This window comes from Salarias fasciatus, chromosome 17 (genome assembly GCF_902148845.1).
Source record: "Salarias fasciatus chromosome 17, fSalaFa1.1, whole genome shotgun sequence".
Taxonomy (NCBI): Eukaryota; Metazoa; Chordata; class Actinopteri; order Blenniiformes; family Blenniidae; genus Salarias; species Salarias fasciatus.
The window spans coordinates 9,334,884-9,361,625 of record NC_043761.1 but is presented as its reverse complement, the minus strand read 5'-3'; the positions used below and the strand labels follow the sequence as shown (position 1 = coordinate 9,361,625).

General features: G+C 46.1%; 1 protein-coding gene across 7 annotated transcripts in view; it reads left to right on the top strand.

Annotated features, from left to right (window-relative positions):
• The window catches only part of cald1a (caldesmon 1a), a 51,263-nt gene that overhangs the window by 14,782 nt on the left and 9,739 nt on the right, over positions 1-26,742 (top strand). For 4 of the 7 annotated variants that reach the window (XR_003933277.1, XR_003933279.1, XR_003933278.1 and 1 more), the window contains exons 2-8: positions 10,334-10,419; positions 17,845-17,982; positions 20,632-21,064; positions 21,156-21,188; positions 21,270-21,374; positions 23,012-23,124; positions 24,841-25,114. Coding sequence is in view for 4 of the 7 variants with exons in the window: in XM_030113031.1 (XP_029968891.1) it covers positions 10,343-10,419; positions 17,845-17,982; positions 20,632-21,064; positions 21,156-21,188; positions 21,270-21,374; positions 23,012-23,124; positions 24,841-25,114 (1,173 nt within the window). In the remaining 3 variants the exon portion in view is untranslated. Of the gene's footprint in view, positions 1-9,191; positions 9,298-10,333; positions 10,420-17,844; positions 17,983-20,631; positions 21,065-21,155; positions 21,189-21,269; positions 21,375-23,011; positions 23,125-24,840; positions 25,115-26,742 lie in introns of those variants that run through there. The other 3 variants (XM_030113032.1, XM_030113033.1, XM_030113034.1) reach the window with 3 other exon arrangements.

Sequence of the window (26,742 nt, the reverse complement as noted above, 5' to 3'; positions counted from 1 at the left end):
CATGGTATGTCTGTTTTGACATTGCATTTGATTCTGAGTGACAATAAGATGAAAGCTTGACTGTGGTGTCCTTGTCGAATTATACAGCACGCTGTTAATATTGCATGTCAAGTGCAAGGCTGCATATATATCGAGATCATTTGCTGCAGGATTTCTAATGTGTTTTTTCAAGCAAACGCTTGCATAAGAGTGCCGTGGCACTCGCAACCTAAACTGTCTGGATCCTGTGCAAACAGGAAGAAAGAGACGGAATTAGCCTCTATCGTTTATTCATTCGTAGAGACAAAGAAAATAGATTTCTATCACACACAAAAAAAGCATATGGTTTAAAAGACCTAACGTATATATTAGGATCGAGGCGAAGGTGAGAGAAAGATTTAAGTTCAGATTTAGACCACAAATAGCTTTACTTTTCATTCGCTTTAGCAAGTTTTGGGCTTTAGCTTTTATGAACTTTAGGGCTCTGTCGTCTGGCTTTGTCTCTACGCGGCAAGTAAACATTGAGTTTGTGCGCCATCTTTTGGCATAAAATGGCACTACATTTGTGAAACCACAACTTTGTGTTTAGCCATTTTTTTCAAAATCCCCAAAAGCAAAACCTGCTGAGATTTAGGTCCCATTTACAACCTTTTCAAGTGAGAGCAGAAAACTTGGCTTTGTATCGTTCTGGGTTTTCAGAGCCACTGAAAATGCATATTTTTGAAAACGACTCCTAAAGTGGGACTCTACAAACGCTATGGCTTCGCCTCTGTGTAAATGCGGGGGAAACACAACTTTGTTTGCCTACTTCCGTGGAAGCACACATCCTTGTCAAAACGTTGCCGTGTAAACATGAAACTATCCTTGAATGAAAATGTAAAAATGTGTTTCGCTTTAAACGTTGTGTGAGCTGGACCTTGTTGTTTTACTTTTTTTTTTTTTTTTAAGTGATTGAAACAGGAAAAGATGAAAAGTGGGCAAAAAGTAAGAATGAACATCTTCCTGCAGTGTAAAAGCTGCAGTTAGCGTTTTTAAGATTGCACACTCATGCAAAGCTGTTTTTGTGAAACCTTTTATCTATTACTATTATTACAATATATTCTTAGTAATTATTATCTATTGCTATTAAGTTTTTCTGGAACAATATGTCTGCATGGGCTTTTTTTTTTCTTTTTTGCAAAAGGCAGTGGCAGGAAAATGTCAAAGCCACTCCATATCGCAAGGGGGGCCAGATAAACAAACCGTTTCTAACTTGAGCGGAGGACTGTGGCGTTTGGAGATGGCTGCTTTTTCACCAAGAGGAATGTTCCCTTCCAGGGGGCTCCGACTTAAAGTGCACTGCCGAGACTCCGGTATGGAGCTCATATGTGAAAGTGAAGAAAGCTTTTTGTGTGTGTTTAAAAATGAAATGTCAGCACAGTGAAAGGATCGGTGTGCCTCTCTTCCACGGCTCCCGAGACGCACAGGTGTGTGTGTGTGTGTGTGTGTGTGTGTGTGTGTGTGTGTGTGTGTGTGTGTGTTGAGACGTCACGGCGGGTCCAACATCACGATCACTCATGCTGTTCTGAGAGGGAGCCAACTCTGTGGCCAGTGTGTAGTGAGTGTGAGAGCTCTATCTCACTGAGCACACAGCATGCAAAAAAACCTTCCCTCTCCCTTTTCTTTTTTCTTTTTTTTTTTTTTCCCTCTTTTTCCCAGTTTGGTTACGGGAAAAGGCAGCATTTTTTCTTTCCATATTTGGTCATATGGAGCAGCGCCAGTCAGCAGTAGCCTTTTGATGCCGTACAAACATCCCTATTTTGTGTGGGATTCATACTTTTTGGAATGCTTTTTCTCCCAATTCTCCCCGATTGTGGGTGCAGCATCGGAGAGTGCGCTATTAAAAGGGACACCGGCCTTTTAAAAGCCAAGCACTCAGGAGGAGTTATACTGCCTGTTCCTGCTGTTTCACAAAGCCATTCCCTTTTTGCAATATTATTTATGATTTGAGCAGAAATAGTCTAAATCCTAATGCAAATGTCCCATTTAAAACTCAGACAATGCTTTATAACCTTTATTTTTCAGCCAACTGCTATTGGAGTCCTCCTGGGCAGTTATTTAATTTGGTAAATTGCACCAGCAGCTGGCAAATAAGAATTTATCATCTCGTTTCAGCTTTAAAGAGCTTCAAGCGAAAAATTTGAAGTGGGATTACGTTAGATCTCCTCGAAAGTGAGAGTAAAGATAACATGTTTGCCGTTCAATTAGAGCATCTGTGGGTTCCAACCTGCAGCCGGGGAGCTGCAGGATTCAGATGATGGACATTCCATGTGAAGGTATTTGTTTTTATTGCAGTTTAACTGTGACTTACCTTCAGGCGTGCGGTTTTTGGATGCGTAAGCAGCATCAGCGTGAAGGGAAACGCTCGCCGGTGAAGCGCAGGTGTTTTCCGCTGTCTTTCCACACTTTAGGGAAAGGACAGAATATCTCCAGATCTAATTCTGGCTTTCATTGTGATGAGCGGCGCAAAACTCCCTCGCATTTTGTTTTGGGGGGGGCACAAGAGGACAGAATATTAAAAGGAACAGCAAGTCACAGTCTAAATATACAAGAACAAAAAAATAGCAGCGCATTCAAAGTTTAGCAGGGTTATCTCTCCGAGAGTGGAAAATAAAACACAAGGTTGAGAAAGCTACATTGAGAGTAGTTTGTTTTCATCGGGGCAACGCGAGGATTTCAAAAGTATCAAGCTCCAGCTTCCTGTCCAAACAAATCAGTTTGAAAGATAACTGAAACAAAAAAAGTGCTATTTATTATCACAAGCCTATCACAACACGCTGTGTGAGAAAGTAAGATGAGTTGGTGCTGGGTTAGCATGTCTCCAACATATTTTCATTTTAATATGTTAATATGAGGGAGGACGGAACATTTTTTTTTAAAATTCACTCTAAGTAAAAGTATAATCCAAGAAAAATCCATGCATGTATAGGAAGAACGCTCCGCACACTCAAACCCTTGACCTTTTCACAATGGAGCACTGTTTGCTGCTGGTTTTATCCAACAAGGAAACAAAGATTCTGCCTCAGCAAATCACACCGTTGTGGTTAAATAACATAAAGGCATCTGTTGGTCACATGCATGTGAAACGGTGAGGAGTCATCTTTTTGTGATAATGGTTGTTTCTGCACCACTAGCGGGTGGAAATCGTGTCTGGATCCTTCAACAATAGCCTTTTTTTTTTTTCTTACTACTTACTCGTTAAAGATTTCACAGTCGAAATGTGAAACGTTGGTACTTTTCTCTCATTTGTTGTGCTTTATTTGCTTCGGATCTTTGATCCAATGTTTAATCCTTGCACTGCTTCCTTTTGCCTGTGAGCTCCCTTCAACATATAATGCATCCCAGGTATTTCATTGAGATTTTCCGGCTTCTTTGTGTGCGCACAGATAGCCTCAGTCAGCCCGTCTCACTGTGTATGATTCACAGGGCACTGAGAGGTGTTATGGAATGTGAACCATTGTCTGGGAATGCAGGAGTCTCCTTTTTCTTCACCAAATGGAAACTTAACATCTTTAACCTTCGGGTCTTTTCCTTACACTGATGTGAAATTTCCCCTCGCCGGTTCATCTTCTCGCTGGCAGCCAAAGTCAGCGCGGCGAAGATTGCGGCGAAGATTTCATGGAGGGCTGCGTCTGATCGCTGGATCTGAAGTCATTAATGGCAATACGTCTGAGGCATCCGGGGTTCCCGTTCCCATTTCTTGCCCTAACCTTGAAAAACCTCACAACGCTTTTCACTGGCGGGAGTTTCTCGGGTTCGCCCGTGAATACCGCCGGCTCACGCTCGCTGAGATTTTTCCCCATTCAAGCCTGAGCCGCTCGTTCAAAAAAATTTTTTTTGCTTTTGGAGGAGATAGAGTGTGAGCGGAAAGCAGATGGTATTGAGATTGAGCTGAGCCCTGATGCATTTGGCTACCTCATATGTTGCCTTGAATATATAGTCGCAGCCGAGGACGCGGGCTCTGACAGCCGAGGCTGCTGTGGTTGATATTCACACTGTGGCATGTAGATCCAGACGCTGACAAATAAAAACGGGGGAAACGCTTGGCTGCTTGAAATGATTAAATCCTGCGAAATTAAACCAAGTACCGAACTTAATTCATTGCCAGCTAAGGCCGTGTCTCTTCATATTAGAGCTAAAGACACAGTCTGCAGCTGTTGGCTGAGATGCCGCAACGGGGTCCAAGAAGCAGGACGCACAGTGGGAAAAGGGCAGAAAGTAGCGTAAGATGATATATGCCTCCTTTTTTTTTTTTTTTTTTTAATTTGATTGACTGTAAAAAATTAGGACTTCATTGGAACTCTTATAATATTTGTACCCAAGAACCAACTGGAGCTAAACTAGTTCCAGATAATAAAAACCGATTAAAATTTTTAGCTGCCATGTTTGACAGCTAGTCGCAGTCTTCACAGTGTCTCTGGGCAAATGATATCAAACTGACCACATCCAAATCCTGATCCCGACACCGCTCTGTAGCTCCGACTAGTGGCAGATGGCCGCACGACAGTTAAGCGGCAGCGTGTGTCGATGAGGATTAACTAATATTTCGGGGAGTGTGTGTAATCACTGAGGCGATTTATTGCTCACATCCCGAAAGGCAACCTGTCCAGACTGTGCCCTGCCCTCCGCTGAGTGTCTGCTGGGATCGGCTCCAGCTCGCCGTAACCTGAACTTCAATGAAGCACATTTAGAAGACGAATGATTTTTCCTCACTTTGCATTCCATAAGAGGCAGTTTTATCCTCACTGACTTGTTTTCTGCTCTGCTTTACATGTGCAAGATGAAAAAATAGAACCGATTCCTTGTTTGAATTCAGCGCATTTATAAATGTAGCATCTAAGAAAAACATCGTCGCAGACCCAGGGTCGTGTTTTCAAGAGAGATCAGCCAAATGTAATGTAAAGCTCCAGAAAATGTTTTCCAAGGGTGCCCCTTTTCCAGGTCGTGCTTTCCATTCTGTCCTTGAGTTTGCACTTTACCAATGAGTGATATAGAAATTGCGAAAAGACGTTTGGATTCCGCAATGGAAAATGCATGTCTAGCAAAAGGCATGTGCAGTTTCTTCGTTGAACACAGTCTGAGCTCACCAGAGCTGCAGGTCAGTAGCATTACCTCACCGCTGCTCCGGCTCTGAAAGACAGGGTCATGAAAGAGACGCTCCGGATGACAGATGAAGTTGAGAGAAGGACCAACGGGGATGAAGAGAAAGAAGGATTTCGGCCTTGCCGTGCCAGAAAACCTGCAGTTGAATTTATGAACGCTCATCCAGCATCGCCGCGCGCCCCGGGACTGTAAACGTGTTAATGTTGCCTCAGCCCTGGACGTGCGAGCGGACGCACATACCGCAGAAACCCCTCAACCGCAAGGCCAGCTTTCCAAACACGGCCCTGTAGGTGGTGATGGATCTCACACATGTACACACCCGTTAACTGCGCCATAAACACACACACATTACCACGATCCCTTTTTTTTTTTTTTTTTTTTTTTTTCTGCAGCGTTAGAAGTTGTGAGAGCATTCATGCAAATTTGCTTTTCATTTAAAGCACGCATAAAGAAAACATGCGATCGCTCATAAAGTCTGCAAACATACATCTGCGAACACACAGACACACACACACACACACACACACACACAAACACATCTACAAATGTAAAGCTTGTTTGTTAAATATTGTTTATCGTGACGCAGCCGCCGTCGCGGAGGCTGAGCATATTTTAACAGCCCTGTCAGGCGGCTCTCGGGGGACTCCTTACCCCCGCAGAAAACGTTGGGTTTACCCAACTCAAACTGTCCCCAGAGCCTCAGCCAAAACAGCTGTGCACTACCTACAGGCACACACACACACACACACACACACACACTGTCTCTCTGGTGCTCTTTACCTCTCTTCCCCTCCATGTTCGGCTGCGGAGGGTTTATCTTTAAGTTTTTTTTCCTCCTCTCGATCGGTCTTGCCTTTTGGGTAACCCCTGTATGAGCTTATCTCCCATCAGGTTAGCGTCTCATTCCGCAGCTTCTGCCAATGAACAAGTTACAGTAAGTTTTCCTCCGGCTTCATGCTAACGACGGAGCGCGTCAGGTTAAAGGATTTGGCTCCCCGGCTGTGTCTGTTCGCTCCTACGTAATTCATGTCCGTGCAGCTTATCCCAATATTTGCACTCTAATGTCGTGCATCAGCGCAATGGGACAACTGTCAGCGGGGAGATAAATGTGAATCATGGCTGCCGCTGGACGAGGCAGGAGCCAGGCGTCTCGCCACGACGCCGTAACGGCTCCATTTTCCCCATCAGCTTGGATTCAAATGAACGTAATGTGAGATTTTGAAGCCCCTTTGCAGTTGAAAACGAGCTCACAGTTTCATGCAGCTCTTTAATGTCGATGTAAACGTAGGAGAAAATGAGCTTGCAGAGAGTCATTTCTTTTCTAAGACAGAAAACACACTACTGCAACAATAAATACAATCATGACAGAAAATAAAACTCCAGGTGACCATTAGCAGGGACAGACAGAGCCGGGCGACTCGCATGTGTCAGGCCGGCCTGGCAGACCGCTGACAGCACTCGAAGATCGGCGCTCCTGATCTTCGCAATGAAAGCCTCAAGTTTGTCAGAATGTGGAGACAATTTTATCCCCTTCGATTTTCGCCTGGAAGCCGTGAGATTCGGCGCGAGGCTCGCTAAATGCTGATGGGTAACGACAGCTGATGTCAAAATACTCGAAATCCTGCAGCTTGTGAAAACGCTCCTTTCACAGTCGAGCGTCCATGTCCTCCACGCTCCATTATGTGCGGCTTGATCTGCAGTTTTCTCTGACAGTTGACATTGTTTTGGGTTGCATAATCTATCTGTGTCATGCAACAAATACAGCGCGTTTCATTTGTTTCATTGAGTGTCTTGAAGCCGTTGATACAGTGAAAAGGCCTAATGGCGTGCAGCTGCAGAAGGCACTTCATGAACTCGGCAGCGCACCGAGCGATGGAGCAGGTGGGCGAAAATACTTTTTCTCCGACTGACGCAAAGATGAGTAAAAGCTGGCCGCGAGCCAGCAGCTGCTTCGCATTCCCCTTGACTGAAATACCTTTGCTCACCTGGACACCTGCAGACCTGTGGACCTCCCTCCTCGTATTCTCTCGCTTCTCCGAACGCGGCAACCACTGGAGGCTAAAACATTTGATTTTGTTTTGAAAAATTGTCATTGTGAAGCAGGCTTGACTTCAGCCTGTCTCTGGCTTTGTTGTAATTAAGAGCTCCATTTTTCTCTCCGAGCTGGAGCTGTCCCAGGACTTCTCCAGTCATGTAACTCTCACAAGTCGCCATTGTTCTTTTATTTGCCAGCCTCACAGCTGGCAAGCGCATAACTTGCGGTGAGCTGGTTTTTTACTTGTTTATCTTCTCATTAATTCCCCTTTATTCAGCAACCAAAACAGTCTCCGCACGCTGGAGGATCCAAAAGGGAGGAGTCGCTGCGTTTAACTGGCATGTGGATGAGTAATTTCGAGGCCCTTTCAAGTCCTCCCTGCTAAAATCTGAGGTTAAATAGGAGCATTCCTCGCATAGCTTCATAAACGTAACATGGAGATTAATGTGTTTGTCTAAAGGTTGCAGCGGGATAGTTTCTCGGAGTTTCGCTTCAACAGATCCGACCGAAACGCGGCGGCTTTCTTTCCCCTCGCAGAATAATAAGCCGGCGTCGGAGACATTTCGCCACAGCTGAAAATAGATTCTGCTCCGCCGGTCCGGACTCACCCCTGCTTTCTCAGACTTGTTTTTGAGCGCCATTCCTCCGACGGGCTCTCATTGTTTTGTTGCTTTTCAACTTCGGGACTTCGTGAGAAGATGGAGGCGTTATGAGGCGATGTAATCCCAGCGGCTGTCGGGATAATATCAGCTTGGATTTTCAGGCTTTCGGAGAGGCTGGCAGTTAGACGCTGCGTTCTGTGCCAGGGTCTGGCAGCCTCGACAGGTAGTAATTTGACTGGTAAATGTGTCATTAAAGCCATTGTGGAAGGTTGGGGGGGGGGGGGGGGGGGAGTAGAGAAAGAAGGAAAAAAAGAGAGGGATAAGGATGGATGGAGATAAGCATAAATGGCCATATGCTGCAGAGGAAGAGTGTTTTCCAGGAGACGTGCTCAGGCAGGCCCAACTTGTAAAAACTGTGAAAACTGTCACAAACTTGTGACTCCATCCTGCCTCTCTCTCTCTCTCTCTCTCTCTCTCTCTCTCTCTCTCTCTCTCCTCTGCTGCTTTTTTTGCGACGTGTGGGTGGTCTCTTTATTGATGTACACAATAGTTACGCTCCTATGTCTTCGTTTGACAGTTTGTTCCCACCATGCGGCGGCAAGACAATGCAGCCGCTTCATTTAGCCCTGCTTTCAGCGAGCAGCCCCCATTCACGCACCCTGAATGGCTTTAAAAATACCAACTATTTCATTTTAATCTCGAATTCATCGTCCACTCTTTCTTCGTTTTTCCTTTGACAAATCACCTTGCCATAATTTTCAAACTGTAAATATATATATATATTTTTTTTAATCTATACTTCTTTCTTGTACAACTCTGAAAGCCAAGTGAAAACCCAGCCCTCTCAGCTGAATAAATCATGCGTTATTTGCAACAATAGCTCCAATTTTATATGCTCCCATGCTTGCGTTACTAATAAGTTTGTCTCCCTCGGCGTCGCCGGTTCGAGGAAGTATGTGATTAGACTGGCGATGTTTGGAGGCCTTGTCGGTTTTAGTTATTGCTCTCATTTCGTCTTAATTACGGTTCTATGAAGAGCCTCACGCAAAGCGTGCATCTAAACACAGACAGAGGGTTTTTACAGTGTAGCGGCGACGGGACACGGGCTTTGTTTACTGTACGGGGAGGAGACTCGGTGAGAGGTACCAGGATCCCTCGGCCTCTTTTAGACCGTGTGCCGTGCACACAGTGAGCGTGCACACAAACGCCGCGCACCCTCTTGCGTGTGTGTGAGCGCGCCTGCGTTCAGACGCGCGGCGTTTGGCTGCAGAGGGGCAATTTAGCAGCTGAGCTGAGGAGCCAGAGTTTAACCAAACTCTGACAAGTGGGTAAACAAGACAGGAAGAGCGAGCGGTGGAGATAGGGGGAGAGAGAGGGGGGTGAAGGAAGGAGGTTATTGAGGGATGGAGGGAGGGACGACTTGCAGGGTGGGGAAAGAAGCAAAGAAGCAGGCATTTGCCTTCTCTGTCAGCTGAGGCCGGACTGCGGGAGACTTCTGCTGGTATGAAGGAAAAGTCTGTGCTCGAAGGCTGACTGGAGGTACGTCCGGCACGTCGCTGCTCCGTCATTTTAGATCTGACTCTATCTAAAGCTCTCTTGCTCCGGCGTACTGTGGCTGCGCACGGGACGCACACGTATGATGGGAGGCCCGGTGACTCCTGGGTGGTCTCAGCCGGTCATGTACCCTCGCCGGGTATTTTTAGCGAGGGTTTCTCTTAACTGATGGTGTTAACATCCTGCCCGGGCTTTGCTTCCATTCTCTTTCTGGTACTGTCTTTTTTTTTTTTTTTTTTTTTTTTAAACATCACTTCACCGTTTCCCAACAAAACCTCTGCACTTAAACGCAGTCATGTTGTCACCTCGCAGAGGCTTGTATACACAGAGATATGAACACACACTTCTGGTTATTCTTGTGTATGAAAACATGCATTGTATGCTAAGTTATAAACCAACAGATTTTAAGCCCCGTGGGCAATAAAAGTAGTGATTAGTGCTTAAACATAACAGCATGCTCTCACCTAGCTATTGTTCGCAAGAGCCTGGTATAATATTGCGGTGGTTCCAACCCTGGGGTCCGGGGCCCCTTCGAGGGGCCGTAGATTAGCACATGAAAGCCAGAATAAATCACTTTGGAGAGTCGAGCTCAGACCTGGGAAAGTGACAGGTCTGAGCTTTTATTACAGAGAGGGTTTAGAGTTCAACGCTGGGAGCCTTGTCTCGAAATGATCATTGCTGTAAGCATGACTCCCATGAACACAGAGGATGACAGATCCTTCAAACAGGGTTTGAAGTAGCAGAAGCTGAATACAGACGTGAAATATTTTCATTTGCAAAAGCCGATTTGGGCCCCGTTAACACAACATGTCAAGTTGTGGTTGCTAACAACGCTGTAAACACTAATAATGGCGACCACACAGGTTTTCAAATAGACAGATGACCAAGTTGTATTTCTGTTATGGTGAACTGTTAAACTAAAAACACGTACTTGCCTCAGCTGGATCGATTTTCGTCTACGCGTTGTGGTTTTCTTTAATTTTGGAAATGAACGTGTCCGTTTGACGACGTCTCTCCTCAGGGCACGATCATGGAGGAAATGGACTTTGAGCGGCGCCGGGAGCTCAGGAGACAGAAGCGGGAGGAGATGCGCCTGGAGGCTGAACGGTAACATTCGCTCGATCCGCGCATAAACACTCCAGGATTTTAAAATGAACTTCATTTTTACAAATATTGACCATGTCAGATCTCCACAGTTGTCTGAAGATAACCTGCAATCTGAGAGGATTTAGTGCTTTTTGTAAAACAGGGTTCAGTCTGTGTGAAGTGATGAAGCTCAGGTTGTCAATGACTATTGTGCCAAATAAAAAAAAAAAAAAAGAAAAAAGAATGGAGCCAGGAGCCTTTAAAGAACACGACTTCACAAATATTGGCTTCTCCAAACTCGGCTGGAAGGAGAAAAGAAAGGTTGAAAAGGAATCTGATAAGCAATGTGATGACCTTTAATGTTCAATCACGCGCCCCCCCCCCCCCCCCCCCCCCCCCTCCCTCTTTCCAATTTTCTCTCCCAGATACGGCAGCCTCGTGAACCCTCTTTCATTCAATGGAAGAAACTGATTAAACTAAAGTTCATTTCATCAAATTGATTGAGTGGTAACCCGCCAAGAGCAGTAATCAAGAATAGTTAAAAAAAAAAAGTGTTTTTTTTTTTTTTCATAGTGCGAACTCGATGCAACGTGTGCCAAGGAAGTATTTTATAGAAGGTTTTTCTTAAAGTCTCTTCATCTGCGTGGCAGACCTGGCAATTAATGCAGATGCTGGCCGAGGCCGCTTGCCTCTGAGGGGCGTTTTATTGGCGCCCGTTACTCCATCACTTGTAGAAAGCAAGCTGACACGGGCCTGAGCGCCGCCGCACGCGTGGATGGCGCTCTCTGATAATTTGTTTTTATGACACAGAGAATACGTGAGTGGCATTTCCCTCTGTGACGAACAAGGCCGTTTGCTCAAGGTAAAATGCGCTCTTCTTGTATAAAGGGAAGTGTCCACAATGGGTGATGTACTGGGTAATAAAATCCAGGCTTAAGTCAATTCATCCAGACACTGAAAATAAAGAGCCTGTCAGGCCTCACACTCGATATATCGGATCATCTGAAGTTTATTTATGAATGCACGTTTTTTTATTCAGGTGATGAACATGAATCATGGCGATATTAGCATTTATAATAGCCAGTAGGTTGTCTAAGGTCTATTAGGAAATCATAAATTACAGCGTTTTTTGCTTGATAAGGATGAAATGTTGAACAAACATTTTGCGATAAACACTCCGCAGTGATGGATGAATGGATTTATCTCTAATAACCTGGAAAATGAAGCATTTATTGCCTTTTAGTTCTGTATTATGGCAATTTTTTCAAACTTTTATTACAGCGATGTAGCAGTCTGAGGCTAACTTAACAAGGTTTTCCTGTGAAAACCGAAGAAGAGAAAATGAAAATGCAACTTTTTGAAAACTGTTTGATGACTTCAAAACACACTAAATGATTACAGGTTATGAGTATTGCTTGTGGATCACCTTGGATATACATGAGAAGTTTTTCGTTTCAAGAGACATTTGTGTCATTAGCATCTAAAAATGTCAATTAATGCAGCTAAAAAAAAAAACAGTTTACAGCCTTTTTAACGCTGATTTTAATGGGGAGAACTGCTGAACACATTTTGCACGTGATGGAGTTTGATTTTTTTGTAGGAAACTGTCTGAGTTTTACCTCTTTCTCTTCCTTGGATGCTGTCTAAATAATTGATTGAAGTGAAGGTCAGTGTTACGCAGCATTAACCCCCCCCCCCCCCCCACTGCTCCAGATATTTATTCATTTCTGGAGTGTTTATGTTCCACGGAGGAGCTGGAATTTGGCAGAGGCTGCAGACTCAGGCGAGGCGACAGAGACGAGGCGAGAGTGAGAAGCAGTACGAGTCCTGAGCGCCTTTTACATTTTGGAATCGGCGGGGAATTTCCTCGTGACTTGTTTATTTGGTTCCGAGGGGCAATAATTTCAATTTTGCTCCTGTTATTGATGAGAGATTGCATCTCTTACGTTGTTTCCGTTTCTGCCAATACGTCGAAACAATCAATATTTGCATGCCCCCTCTCGGTCGGACTAGTCAGAACCACATGTCGTCTGATTGGCTCGCCTCCATTCAACCATCACCGAGCGTGCTGAGCGGAGACGGGAGAACGCGGGGCCGGATAATAACGGCCGAGGAATGCCAAATTCCTGGCTATTATAAGTGTTTACTGGCCGGGTCTCCATGAGCTGCTTCCTCCATGCTGGGACACTGGGGCTGTCTGTGAGGAGTGTGTGTTTCAGTTGGTGTAATTGTGCGCGTGCGCGTGAGCGGCGGGTGCGCTCCGGATCAGGTGATGAAGGCTTGACAAGCCCCATTCACTTTTTTCGAGCGTGTGTGTGAGACGGGAGGACAGCCAAGCCTTCCCTGTTCTGTCTTACATCTGCCTGGGTTGTAGCTGCAGGAGGATGATTGTCGACACAGAGGCGAGCAGTGGGCTTCACTCACTGCTTTTTTTCCCTTTTTTTTCTTTTCTTTTCTTTTTCTTTTCTTTTATTTGGTTTGGTTCGGAGGAAGCCACACACATGCACACGCATAATCGTCCACTCGGAGGTTTCTCACACTCTCCCGGGCTCTTCCCGCTCCGCAGTTCGTGATGCTCATCAGCACTTCAGCATGTTTCTGAAACACACAGCCAGACAGGAATGTCTCTGCCTCCCCCCCTTTTTTTTTTTTTTTTTTTTTTTTTTCCCCTCCTCATCCAAAGAGAGCAGAAATGTGGAATTTTCCCAGTCAATTCGGTGACCAGAGGGTATGCGCTCCAGCTAAAAATGGTCAGGAGTGTGTGATACACACGGTTCACAGAACGGTTTACGTGGTCGCTCCGATTCTTTTCAACATGAATCCATCAACAATATTATTGACTTGACTTCTGGTTGAAGCAGTTAAAGAGAATTTACCAAAAAGGAGCTGAACTGCTTGAATGTGATATTGCGTTGTACTGCTTATATTAAGATGGAAATAACCTTTGTTTGCATTTCCACGTCTGTGTCCCGCTTGGGAAGTGTTTATTTTTGACATTTCCGTGTGTCGGCCTCCTCTTCAGACTCCTCCTCTTCACATCCTCCATACGTCCCACTCCCCCTCCTCATTTGGCCCTCAGAGTCTTCATTGTCTTCTTTTCTCCGTCTTTTTGCTCGTCTTTCACTTTCTTCTCACTGCCACCTCTCCCTCTCTCGCTCTCTCTCTCTCTCTCTCGTCGTCCTCTTCCTCTTCATTCTCTACATCTGCTCCGGCCCCTCCGCCTCAGAGACCAGGAAGGGGCTGAGGAAATAACACCCATCCTCCGTGAATGAGCCGTGCCAAACAGCCCCCGCCCTGGGCGAGCGCGCCATTCCAAACACGGCCCGGCCCGCCGGCGGCGGCATACACCGCCGGTCCGGGCAGGAAAGAGAGGAGAGGAGAAGCGAGGGCAGCGACGTAAAGGTTTAACTCGTCACGTCGGCCCCGGGGTGGGGGTGTGGGGGGGGGGGGGGGGCTAAGCCTCGTGTTTTCTGTGCGAGCTACACTACCTCATTCATCTGTGAGGTTGGGGGGGGTTAAATACAGTCCCGGGGAATTGTATCACGCTTAACATTGTGTGTTCTTGGAGTCGGCCCAGCAGATCGCAGGCGGGGGTGGGGTTGGGGTTGGGGGGGGGGGGGGGGGGGGGGGGGGGGGGGGTTGGGGGGGTTCAGACGGGCTACGCTGCGGTCCTGTGGGCTGGCGGTAGGAAGGGGAATCGTCCAGAGAGGCCGGCGTGGGAATGGGTCAGCATTTCTGACAGCACAAGCCAGGCCCCCTCCCTCTCTCTCCCTCTTCTTCTGTCCTCCCCCCCCTCCCCTCCCCTCCCCTCCCCTCCCCTCCCCTCCCCTCCCCTCCGCTCACAGCAGCTTTCTTTCCATCTTCCTCGCTGCTCCTCTCCCTCTCTGTCCCCTCTCCAGCGAAGGAGGGGTGAAGAAGTCTTTTCTCATGGGCTTTTCAAATTGTTTTCACTGACATTTCTGAGATATTTTGCTTCAAAGAAAATATTTGGACGTCTTTCTCCCCGATATACGTCCTGTTGCCGACGCTTCGCTCGCCGTCCGTGCAGTTAGCCGCAAACTTTCATTAGAATGAGCTCAACCCGGGGTTTTCAACCCTCGACTCCTCATGCCCCAGTGCCACCTGGAAGACTCAACATGTTTGAGTGTTAAATCCAAGGTGCTTATTAGTTATCAGCTAACAAAGGTTATTTTTCTTTAAATAATATCACTGCCTAAGAAATCAGCATCTTTTGACGTCTGCAAACAGACGCACCTGAAGGCAACACGTGACTCTGTACAGGAAAAGGTGTCGTCCTTGATCAAACCTACAGATTACCCCTTTCTCCATCATTGAGCACGCCCTTTCCTCTCCCGTTTTTTTTTTTTTTAATTTCCCGCTTCTCTTTATCCTCACTCTCCATTTCACTTGCTCTTTTCTCTTCCTCTCCTTCCTCCCCCCCCCCGCCCTCCTCTTTTCACCTCTCCCCATATTTCTGTCAGTGTGCTGATGGAGCTTGGGGCCTAGGTAAGGAAAGGGATATTAAATCAGGGCTTTGGCTGTGTATGTGTCTCCAGCCACGGCCCGTGATTGACAGGAATGCTAATTCAGCTTTTAGGAGTTTGTTCTTCTCTCCTACTGAGGAATCTTTAACCCTGGGATTGTCGCCGCCGCCGAGGACTCTTTTGTTCCATTTTTAGCCGTTGTCGTCTTCTCTTTCTCATGACATTTGGTGCCGTTTCTGGGACGGATTGGTCCTCGGGGAATTACGGCAGTTGTTTCACAACTCTGTTTTTTTTTTTTTTTTTTTTTTTTCCTCCCCCTCTCCAAAAAAAAAAAAAAAAAAAGTCATGTTTATCTGGCATTTTAAAAGGGGGTTAATGTACTTTCTTCCACAGGGGAACTCAATTTAGCTGGATGTAAAATAAATTGAAGTGTTTATATAAAAGCAGGAATGCAATTTTCTGCTGCCGGTTGGCTTAATCTGAAATGATCAGAAGCTTCAGAGTTGAGGTAATGGTGCCTCGGAAAGAGAAAATGTCGATCTTTTGCCGTGCCTGTTGTCATTTTCACTTCAGCTTGTGAGTCGAGGAGCGAGAGGAGGATTCATCGCTCCTCTCGCTTTCAGGGCTGAAAAGAATCCAACTTCCCTCCGGATTAAGCCAATTCTCTACGCCCAGGGATGTCAAACGGCTCGGACTAAGCAGATGCACATGTGCGAAGTGCTGTCTGACGTCACGGACGTCGCCGTCCCGCAGGTCCACCTTGGGCGTTAACAGATTCGTGTGTTCTGTTATGACAACGTTTCTCATCTGAGGAGGGGTGAAGGAGACGATAAGGGAGAGCGGGACGAAGGAAACTGGCGTTCACGAGCTGTAAAACCTCACATAAAGACTTCAGCTCGGCTCGCCACAACGTGTTGCAATTAACATGCAACGGCACGCTCCGCTGGCCCGCCTCAAAGGCCGCCGCGCTGTGATGTCAGCTAGCTCGGCGTGCGGTTAGCGGGCGGCAGCGGGAAAGGTCAGCCGGGGCGACACAGATCAAGCATGGAGCCCAGTTCACGGACGCCAGGTGGCCGGGAACGTGGCGGACGGAAACAGCTGGCGATACGTCTCCTCACTTCATCACACCACTGTTTCAAGTTCAGTATCAAAAATACAGGTTTTCTCTTTGTTTCCTCCCAAAAACATGTGTTGGAGGCAATTTGGCTGGAGATGTGAAAGGGAGTGTGTGAATGTTTCGTTTCTGTGTGTTTGTGTAACATGTTCTATATCTAAGTTCACTTAAAGCCAGCTTTAAAGCAGCTTTTCTAAGATCACTAGTTTAACTTGTTCTCAGTTTCGCAGCTGATCGGATTGTGGTGATCAAACCGGTACAAATGACTTCACAGGCTTCTTTCAAATCAATATGACAACATCAGCTTGTCCGCTCGCCTCTTTTAGCTTTTCTAATAATGAAGTCAAAGATGTCAAAAACAGATAAATAAAACCTTTTTTTTAATAGACGTCACGTTATGAAAATGAATGTTCCAAATAAACACGCAGATCGGTTTTCTAAGAAGGCTTTTGTTCCCAGTCCTGCAGTTTGCCTTCGTTTCTGTTCTTCAGATGTCTCAAAGGGAAATAATGTTTTATTTCATGTTTCGTTATTCACTGAAGACATCGTATCAACACAGTGATAACTTTTTCTCCCCATAGCATACATTCAACACCTTTTAGTGCACATCCAACAGCCTTCGCAACATAAATCTCCGTTAATGCGTCCGGACAGACGCTAATGAGAGCTGAAACTTGGCTGCGCGACAGAGCCGTCCGGCCGATGGCAGCAGAACTGAAAGCGTTAGCCCCCCCCCCCCCCGTCTCGCTCTCAATTCCTGCTCTATTCAAACAAGGACCCATGTCTATTAAACAAAGTCCACTCCACCCATATCAGCACAAAATACAGCTAAGTAGTTTTGACATAATAGAATTTTTTACTTGAGGAAAATTTTATTGCTCGATTTCATGCGGTGTTAAATTGCTGGAAGGGCTGTAAACTTTTGAGGATAGTGATTTTTTTATATTAATTTTTTTTCCAGTCCAAACACACAGCGGTCCAGTTTGCTCCGTTCCAACGGTGAGCGAACCAGTCCGAGCTGCGTGGCTCTCTCTTATCCGCAGCCAGCCGTGTCTCCAGACGGAGTTTTTATCAGCTCGTAAAACCTGCAGCCCTGATAAGAAGTATTGGTTGTTGCACAGCTGACAGGCTGGCTTGATAGGAGAGAAGGGAAGAAAAGAAACTCGGGGGCAAATCCACCAGGTTTGGTCACCGTCATGATTACAGTCCAATTTAAAGCAGCATTCACTTTGAAGTTTCTCTAACTGTGGGGCCAAATCCAGGACGGGTGGAGGAAAAAAAAAAAAAAAAAAAAGAGTGTCCTCTTTACTCACTCTGGGTCTGATTCGTGATGTGGCGGAGGCTAACCGGATGCACTGCAGGCTGCGTCCGACTTCGACTGAATGTGGAATATCTGCTGGGTGTATCAGACGGTAATGGGATATTTTGAAAAACAAAATGTTATTTACGACCTCTGAAAACCTTTGATTTGTTTATGGCTGTATCTGTTCTTACCGTCTTTGAAGAGAATCCGCTCAGCTGCAGCAGATGCATCGCCTCAGCTGGCTCGCCGTGGCTTTTGTTTGCAGGCCTTGATTTTCCAAGTATTTTTTTTTTTCCTTGTCTTTATACACCAACACCTTCAACTCAACATTTTTGTGCGGTGAGCGCTCCACCCAGGTGCTCTACGGTGGATGGAAGCAGCGGCGAACAAGGAAGCGATACCATTTCCAGCCGATCGCTCTCATGTAAACAAACGGGGCCTAAAGCACACGAAACTCCTGCTTGCGCCTAATGTCGCTCGTGTTATTCTCCGTGAATCGGGTGAAACCTCAATTTGGCACGTGGCTCTGTCGTTTTGCCTTTCAGGCTGGCGAGGAACGACGACGACGAAGAGGAGGCGGCCCGCGAGAGGAGGCGCAGGGCGCGCCAGGAGAGAATGAGGAGCCGGGAGAGCGAGGAGCCCAGCAGCCAGCCCGACAGTCTGCTGCTGACCAACAGTCACAGGTGATCCTGTCGTGAACAGTCCCGGTTTGAGCACGGCCCACGAGACAACGAGTGTCATTGTAACGCCATCCTGCCAGTTCGAGGCTAACCCTCATCAATACGTAACCAGCAAGTCTTTTTTCACCACTCCCATATTCCTTCGTATCCTCTTCTGCAAAGAGAATATCCTAAAAAAAATCCTGCAGATGATTTGAAGACTTCTGACAGACACCTTTTTTTTCCTGTTATGAAATAATTGAAGACTCTTCTGCTTTAGCTACCTTTGCAAAGCATGTCAAGCTCTCCGGGGCTAAACTGGAGCAGATTCATGACTTGAAACACTTTTTTTTCTTCCAGACAATAGGTCCTTGATCTCAGACGTTTCTACCCAGTGGCAGATAATTTTTGCAGACTTTAGTAACAGCCGCGGCTGGCAGATTTTGTCATCCGTTATTAGCTCCGTGAGGCGCTTGAATAGGCTGTCTGACTTTTTAATGATCCAGCGGAGTTGCTTTAAAGAGAGAGGAGCCCTGCGAAAAGGCAGGTTAAATCTGCACTTGATGGCTGCATTACTGGTCACTTTGCAACAGTTAGGTAGGTTCCACAGTCCAGACATGGGTATAACCGCCATGGCACTGCGCTGAACGACCGGCGATCATTTGCAGTTCAAGATTAATGTCAAAGAGTCTGTTGTCGAACTAGTGCTGAGGTGCTTTCTTCAGTCAGACATGTTGCCTGCAGGTCAAAGCTGGTGTGTTTCAGGGTCTGACAAGGTTCAAACAGACCTGAATTTTTAACACTTTGATAAAAAGAAAAAAGTGCATGGAAAGTGAACAGTCCCAGGATGTAATCATATGCCTTTGCACTAAAGCAAAGAGAACATCTAAAAGTTATTTTACAGGTTTTTTGCAGTCTGGCCCAGTTGAGATCAGACAGGATTCTGGGAAGCCCCTGAGCAGGAATGAGTTTGACACCGACTCTTTACGCAGAACCAGCAACAACTTTAAGATCAGCAGATGTGTTTAATGTTAGCTGAAATTGCCAGTGCGGAGCAAGATCATTCTCTCCAACAATTTTTTTTGTAGGAATTTGCTCGATTTAACGTGAAAAGGTTCAGTGAACTATAATGTGGCGTTTAAATCTTGTTTCCACAATGTTTGCTTGTGAACTGATTGATCAAAGTGAAAGTCGGATCATTTTGTCTTTCCTTCTGCCAAAATAACTTAAATTGTTGGGAATTGCTAAAAGGAAAAATAGCCTATCACAGCTTAAACCTTTAGAAATGAAAAGGGGGGAAAAAACTGTCAGATCAGCAGAAAATCGTCACGACTCATCACCTTGGATTTACCTCACATTAAAACGTGAATATTATTTTGTTCTCGCAAAAAACTAATCATCGTATAATAGTGTTTAGATTGTTTTTTTTTGTTTGTTTTTGTTTTTTTGGGTTTTTTTTCTTATTTATATTCAATTGCACAATTATAAAGCTAGGCCATTTTTTATTCATTGTAATTTCTTTGTTGTTGTCTTATATTCGAGTTTTCAAATAAACGAAACAGACTCGACTGCACTGCCCATCTTATATCAATAAGATAATGATTCATAACTGAGGAAAACTTGAGGTTCTGCTTCTTTTAATCCTAATTGTATTGAAGATGTTTTCTAGTGGAGTATGAGTCCCTCCATCCCTGCATGCGCACGCTGCTGCAGCGCTGCATGATCTCACTCAGAAAAGCTGTCATGCGAACAAAGAGGCCAGCCATCACTCTCTGTGCAGCGTAATGAATCGCGTTGGTTACAGTGGATGTGGTGGGCCGCTCGGTCGTCCGGCGGCACAGACGCCGGCTTTGTGGCGGTGGGTGTTTCTCTCCGTGAGCTCAGACATCCTGGGTCGCGCTCACAACCGGAGGATTGTGCACAGGAGGATGCTGAGGCAGGAGCGAGCGCTCGCCGGCCTGTCGATTGTGTTGACGCTAGCATAATGTTTGCCAGACTTTTAGGTCAGAGGAGTTTGAGTCATGGTGTGTGGAGTGAAGTGGAAATCTATTTGTCCGTTAAGATACATATTGTGAAGCATTGTGTTTTGGATGAATAGCCCATTAGACACTGAGTTGATGGATTCCTGTGAATATTTTTAAATATATTCCTGATCTGGCTGAGTGCTCTGTCTCTGTGTAAAGGATCTTAAGTCTGCATGCCACACTCATGCAAATAGATTACACTTTCACTCTGTGTGTGTTATGTAAATTATTGGCCTATAATAATACGAGAGAAGACTTGACATGCAAAGATAAGTTTTCAAATGAGGGTTTTGCATGGATTATCGCCTGGCTTCACCATGAAGTGAATGGATGAAGTTCTGAGCCTCCAAAAGCTTAAAATGAAATATGATGCCATGAGTTGGACAAGTTGGTGAAGGGAGTTATATTTTGTAAAAATGAAATGAAATGAAATATCTGTCATTATTGTCCACATTCTAATAAAAACATGGTTACAGAAGTGTCTGTATGGTCGCAGGAGATAATATTATACGTTGACTTGCTCCGCTTGCATTTTCTGACCGGCTGACGTCTGCTCTGGCCTCAGCTCTTCCTCCACCTTCACAAAAAAAAAAAACCCACAGCGTGACGTGTGTGTGTGTGTGTGTGTCTCCTCTCTCCCTCCTCCCAGTGTGACGGAGACGGTGTCTGTGAGCAGCTCGTACGGAGGCGGCGGCGGAGACGACGACGAGCAGGCCCTGCTGGACCGCATGGCCAAACGCGAGGAGAGGCGGCAGAGGCGCATGAAGGAGGCGCTGGAGAGGCAGAAGCTGGACGCCGCCGCCACGGAGGGCGGCGACGGCGGCGCCGTGGAGAAGAACAGCGCCGAGGAGGAGAGGCCCTCCTGGCGCAGGGGCCGCTACCGCGACTACGAGGCGGAGGAGGAGAAGACGAGCAGCTACAGCTCCAGGAGGGAGGAAAAAGTGAGAGACGAGCCCAGAGAGGAGGAGGAGGAGGCTGCACCCGAGGCCCCGGAGGAGGAAGATGTGGGCCCGGATGATGCACAGGAGGAGAAAGTTGAAGTGGTGGAAGACAAACCGAGGAGGTCTTACTTCAGAGAACAGGTCAGTTTGCCGGTTTGGTTCACCTACTTCCTCCGTTCAGTTCGAATTTTGCGACTGACGGCACCTGCAAATGTGACGCCTGTTTCTGTAGGCGTCAACCGAAGAGCCTGCAATGCACAACAAGGTACGCCTGTTTTGTCTATAGAAATTCTCGAGTCGTTCACGGATCTTTCTTTCAAAGAACTGCTGTAATCCTTTTCCGTAGGACCTCGCTGGAGAGGAAGCAGTAGTCAGTGAGGGTTCGATTCAGGCCGAGTCAGCGAATTCTGAGGCTGAGGAGGCTGCAGTAGCATCAGGGGAGGCTGAAGAGGTACCAGAGGATGATAATGTAGATAATTCATCAGACAACAAGCCTATGTTACTAGGAAATGAGACAGAAGAGGACTTTGAGGTATCAGAGATACTGCACTCAGAGGATAATGAGGTATCATACATGCGGTAAGAGTTTGAGTAGAGGTGTGATGCACGGCACAGAATCTCTCCCCGGGTAACTTCAGCGCCTTTGAGAACACACAAGCGCAAATATTTCGAGACAAAACCACAAATATAAAGAAAAGAAGAAACTAAAATCTCTTTTCTTGAAGCCGCTCCTGTTGACTTGTTGTGATTTATGCCAGAGCCGGGCGCTGAAATTACCCGGACACCTCACGTCGTCTGGTGCGGTTTGCTGCACCGGCAAGCCGGCGATAACCGAGCCGACGTTTCATACGAGGTGCGGTTGCAGTCGTGCGGTGGGAGTTTTGATAAGGTCAATGCGATGCTGCACAGAGTGATCACACTGTTTGTCGTTGCTGCATGTCGTCCACCTCGGCCGTGAGAGCCGCGGCGCATCACGTCAAACTGACTCCACTCCAGCAACGCACTGCAGCAGAGCAACAGCAGGTCCTGAATATAACCCAGATCCTCAAATGTATTTCCCCAGCTGACATGCAGTGTCTTTGGCTTATGTGCAAAAAACATGGTGGAAAGTAATGCACTAAAGGTGTTTTAGGTATCTGCACTTTACTTGGATATTTATTATTCATGTAAGTTTAATTTTTGCTCAATTTGAAGACAGATATAAATCCTTTTTTTTTCTAATATTCTTCATCTGGATCAGTAGAGTTGGTTAGAATTTATTTAGAATTTACACTGGATGGATGAAATGTTCTCAGCTTGGATTTATTAGCCCACTTGTTGCTTTCAGTCCACAGTTCTTTGTTTTTTTAATTAAAAAAACAAGCATCCAAGTCAACATTCAACACGCTGATTTCGCATCTCTCCTCCAACTACAAACCGATGAGCTGTTCGCTTAATTAAACCAGCGTAGTTAAACAGAAGGAACGAAGAGATTTCTTATGGAAAACTGTGCAAGAGCTGTACTAATCCAGCTATGTTGGACCTGTACATACGAAACAGTGTGTGAGTGTGTGTGTGTGTGTGTGTGTGTGTGTGTGTGTGTGTGTGTGTGTGTGTGTGTGTGTGTGTGTGTGTGTGTGTGTGTGTGTGTGTGGTGTGTGTGTGTGTGTGTGTGTGTGTGTGTGTGTGTGTGTGTGTGTGTGTGTGTGTGTGTGTGTGTGTGTGTGTGTGTGTGTGTGTGTGTGTGTGTGTGTGTGTGCAGGCAGCAGTGAGAGGGAGAACAGATCCATCTGGAGACACTCCCAGTGTGATCACATGTTAGCTAATCCTCTGTCAGCTGTAATTCTGGAGTGGATGCAGCGAGATGTGATGTTCTGTTATTTTATTTGGGGTGTGCTCTCCTTCTCTTTCTCTCATGCGACATCATGTGATGCCACATGATCCCACTCCACTCCCCCCGATACACACACACACACACACACACACACACACACACACACACACACACACACACACACCCTCACACTCCCCTCTTCTCCGCCAGCACCCCCACCCGTCCCACACGATTCTGTCCTCACACACTTTGTTTTTGCGTGTGTGTGGCTGCAGGTGAATGAGAGGGGCGGGGCCAAAGAGGAGAGGGAGGATCAGAGGAAACACAACGGAGGGCTGCACGAGGAGGCTGCGCCCAAACAGCACAGGAAACCCGAGAGGACCGTCAGGTACGCAGGAGGGCACCCCGCCGCCGTTTAGCCTAGCTTATTCGGCAGATTTCTTCCCCTTTCGGATGCTTTTCCTATTTTCAAGCGCTGCAGCGTCCGCATCGATATTCCCCTCGGTGGAGGAAGCTGAAGTGTTACAGCTGACAAATAGCCGCCCCGCTTCACGCAGCCTCTCTGCTCTTGACCGCTGGTGGAAAAGCACCGCAGTAACTTAATATTCCCGACTCAAAGGTCGTCTGGAAAGACACCAAACAGCCCAATGATCTCGTTTACCAAGTGGGAGGAGAAGACACACATTGCTATGGTGAAAAATGATGCAAAGCATAAGATTCACACCACATTTACTGCCTAATTAAAGGCAAAATACTGAAATAATAAATATATGTTAAAAAAATCTTTAACTGACCACACTTGCATATATTTCCCCATTTATTTTGTGCACATGCAGAACCCGCCTTTCTGCTTTGTGGCCTTCAATAAATTCTCCGAGAATGGTCATGCAAGGAAAAAATGCAATTTCCCACATTTAAACTCAAAATCAATTACAAGTATTCCTTCAATATTGTGAAACAGACTGAGATAATGACATACATGCAACATATTGATTGAATAAGCTCATCACACACACATCCGGTTTGCTTTTGACATTAAACTACCAGCTCCACTTGTCATCTTTCATTCACCGTGACCAGAGCTGCTCGTCTCCGGACTACATGAAGTGGACATAAGAATGAAAGCTGTTGTTTTGTCACATGCTATACGTTGATGTTTATAGTTTATATCATCAGGCATGGAGGAATAGTTTATGTAGTAAGTGTGTTTAGGGTCTAAACAGCTTCGTTGGCATGTGCGGTTTGTTTAATCCTGAAGCCGGTGGACGTGGGGATTCTGCAGATTATTAATGAGCATGAGAAAATATGAGAAAAGACTTTACATGCAAAGATATGTTTTCAAATGAGGGTTTTGTATGGATTGTCACCTGCCGTCACCATGGAGCGACTGGATAAACTTCAGAGCATCCAGAAGCTTAAAATGAAATATGATACCATGAGTTGGACAAGTTGGTGAAGTAAGTTTATATTTTGAAAAAAATAAAATAAAAACCAGATTCAGAACAAAGCTCTGAGACGTGGTACAACACAGAAAATATCTTATGGTGAAGTCTGGATATTAAAGTCGTGGAGGGCCAGCTGAGGAAATGTCTTTCATCACAACAACAGCAGCAGCAGCATCTCCACTAAAGTCTGCGCAGATTTACACCAAGATTTCAACACATTAAAAACAGACACAGTCACAAACATGTCAGAACTGCTAATGTTTTTATGTCCACAAACCGATGTAGATGAGGCGCAGAGTTTTCGTACAATGCAGTGAGGACTGGATGAAAGTTCACGAAGGTCCAAATCACAACTCTCCGAAAGATGTCTGTTTTTTGGATATTGAAGCCTGACATGAGTGCTTTTGATAGATCAACTGTGGTCAAGATAGATATCTGTCATTATTTTCCACTGAGCAGTTGTGAGATTTTTTTTGTCGTGCCTCGCCTAGCGTGAGCCTGTCCACTGAAACACTGGCGTGAAACTTGAGGCGAGCTGTAATGTTACCCACACCAAGGTTTGCAGGAGGTGTCCAGGACAGATTGAAATTGTTGAAATATTCAGCCGGGATCAGGTGTCGAGCTTTGCATCCTGACCCTTTCGCGTGCGTCCGCCACAGCCGCGGCAGCCTGCGCTCGCCCGACGCGTCCGCCGCCGCCGACGACGACCAGGACGAGGCCGCCCGGCTGGAGGCGGAGCGCAAGCTGGAGGAGCTGAAGCGCCGCCGCGACGATGCGGAGAGCGAGGAGTTCGAGAGGATGAGGCAGAAGCAGCAGGAGGCCGAGGCGGAGCTGGAGGAGCTGAAGAGGAAGCGGGAGGAGAGGAGGAAGGTGCTGGAGGAGGAGGAGCGGCAGAAGAAGCAGGAGGAGGCGGAGCGGAAAGCTAGAGAGGAGGTAACAGGACCGAGAGAGGCTGAACTCTCAAACATGGCGCTTCTGTGAGCTGCTGAGTCCTTATTTTTGTTGTCGATACACACAGCTGTGAAGCAGCTGTCGTTCTCCACTTCCTAAATCTCAGATACTGTATTTGTTTTTTTTTTTCAAACCTCTTGTTCTCTGGAGGAGGGAGGCCTCCTTACTTCTCAGCTCAAGCCGCCTCACAGCGTCGAGAAAGATCTCCAACTGTTTGGAGACACAAGCTGCGTTCATGGACTTGTGGCCCTAAATGAACGTTGGCTTATCTTTTTAAAAGAGCCGCCGCTCGGTTGTCTGGGCGGTTTTGTCGTCTTTCCTCTTCTGTTCAGCTCTTTTGCAGTGAAGTGTTATGATCAGTTGCGCATGACTGCTGAAAACTGTCCTCGTTTCACTTTATTAACGACTGATTAACTCAAACAAGCCACATGTGTCACCACTGCTTGACTCCCAATGAATGGATGTAAGTCATCAGGCCAGTGGTTTTCAATGTGTGGGGCGGGGCCCCCTGGGGGGCCAGAGAGACGCTTTTTGTTTCCCTTTAATTTCCTAATTCAATTTTAAAACTATGAATAATTTTATATAAACTTGTAATGGAGATTGATATAAATCAGGAGCAAACTGCATAAAAACTTAACAGATATTTCAAATCATTTTGAATTTTACTGAAATATCTGATATGACAGTCTGTATTTTAACAATCAAAGAAATGCAGAATGACCAGCAGACCTGAATGTGAGCTTAAAATTGAAAATCGTTTAAAATCCATTCATGTCCACACGTCATAAAATGATTTATTGCAAAAATGACTTCCAGGCTCATTTGTTTCTCTCAGCTAACTCTTTAAGACCGATTCCTCATATTTTCGCACCATTTTCATGTTGACTTAGCCTTTACACCTGCATGAGTTCAAACCAATGCATCACCCGAACGCCAGCGCCGCCGTGACGTTATCTCTCCGCGCGTCGCCGTTATCGCCGCTCAGCCTGTCCGGGTCCTCACTTGTAACTCACATATGTCATTCCTTTTTTTTTTTTTTTTCTTTTCCCTCCCCTCCTCATCCTTATGTATCTCAGACGCGATAACCTCCTCCTCTCCTCGTGTTCCCGAAAGCACGGCTGTCATTTGTTTTTTTGTTTTTTTTTTTTCTCACCGAGACCCCCGCATTCCCGCTTTTACCCCGACCGGCCGTCTTCGCTGATCTTGGCTGCGAGCGGAGCGGCCCGTCTCTCGCTGTCTGCCCCTGCACTTCTTCTCCTGTGTGATGTTAATGAGGCCTTTTGGTTTGTAATTAAAAGATGGCCCAGAGATACAAAGAGACTAATTAAGCAAGACAAGGCTGCTGGAGAGGGCTGACATACTGCCAAGCACCAGTCCTCGTCTGAATACACTACAAATGATTCATACGTTAATTGTTTTGTTTTCTTTCTTTCTTTTTTTTTTCTCCTAACTGCCTCGAGGTTTCCAAAGTGGCGTTTTCTTTTCTTTCCTTTCCTGAGGCGATCACTGTAAATAGGAATTTGCCCTGTGTAATTAAATTTGTTCCTGACCTGCTTCATTGGTTAAAGTAAGTAAATCAATTTAGAAAGTGGCATGGATCTGTTGTTTCG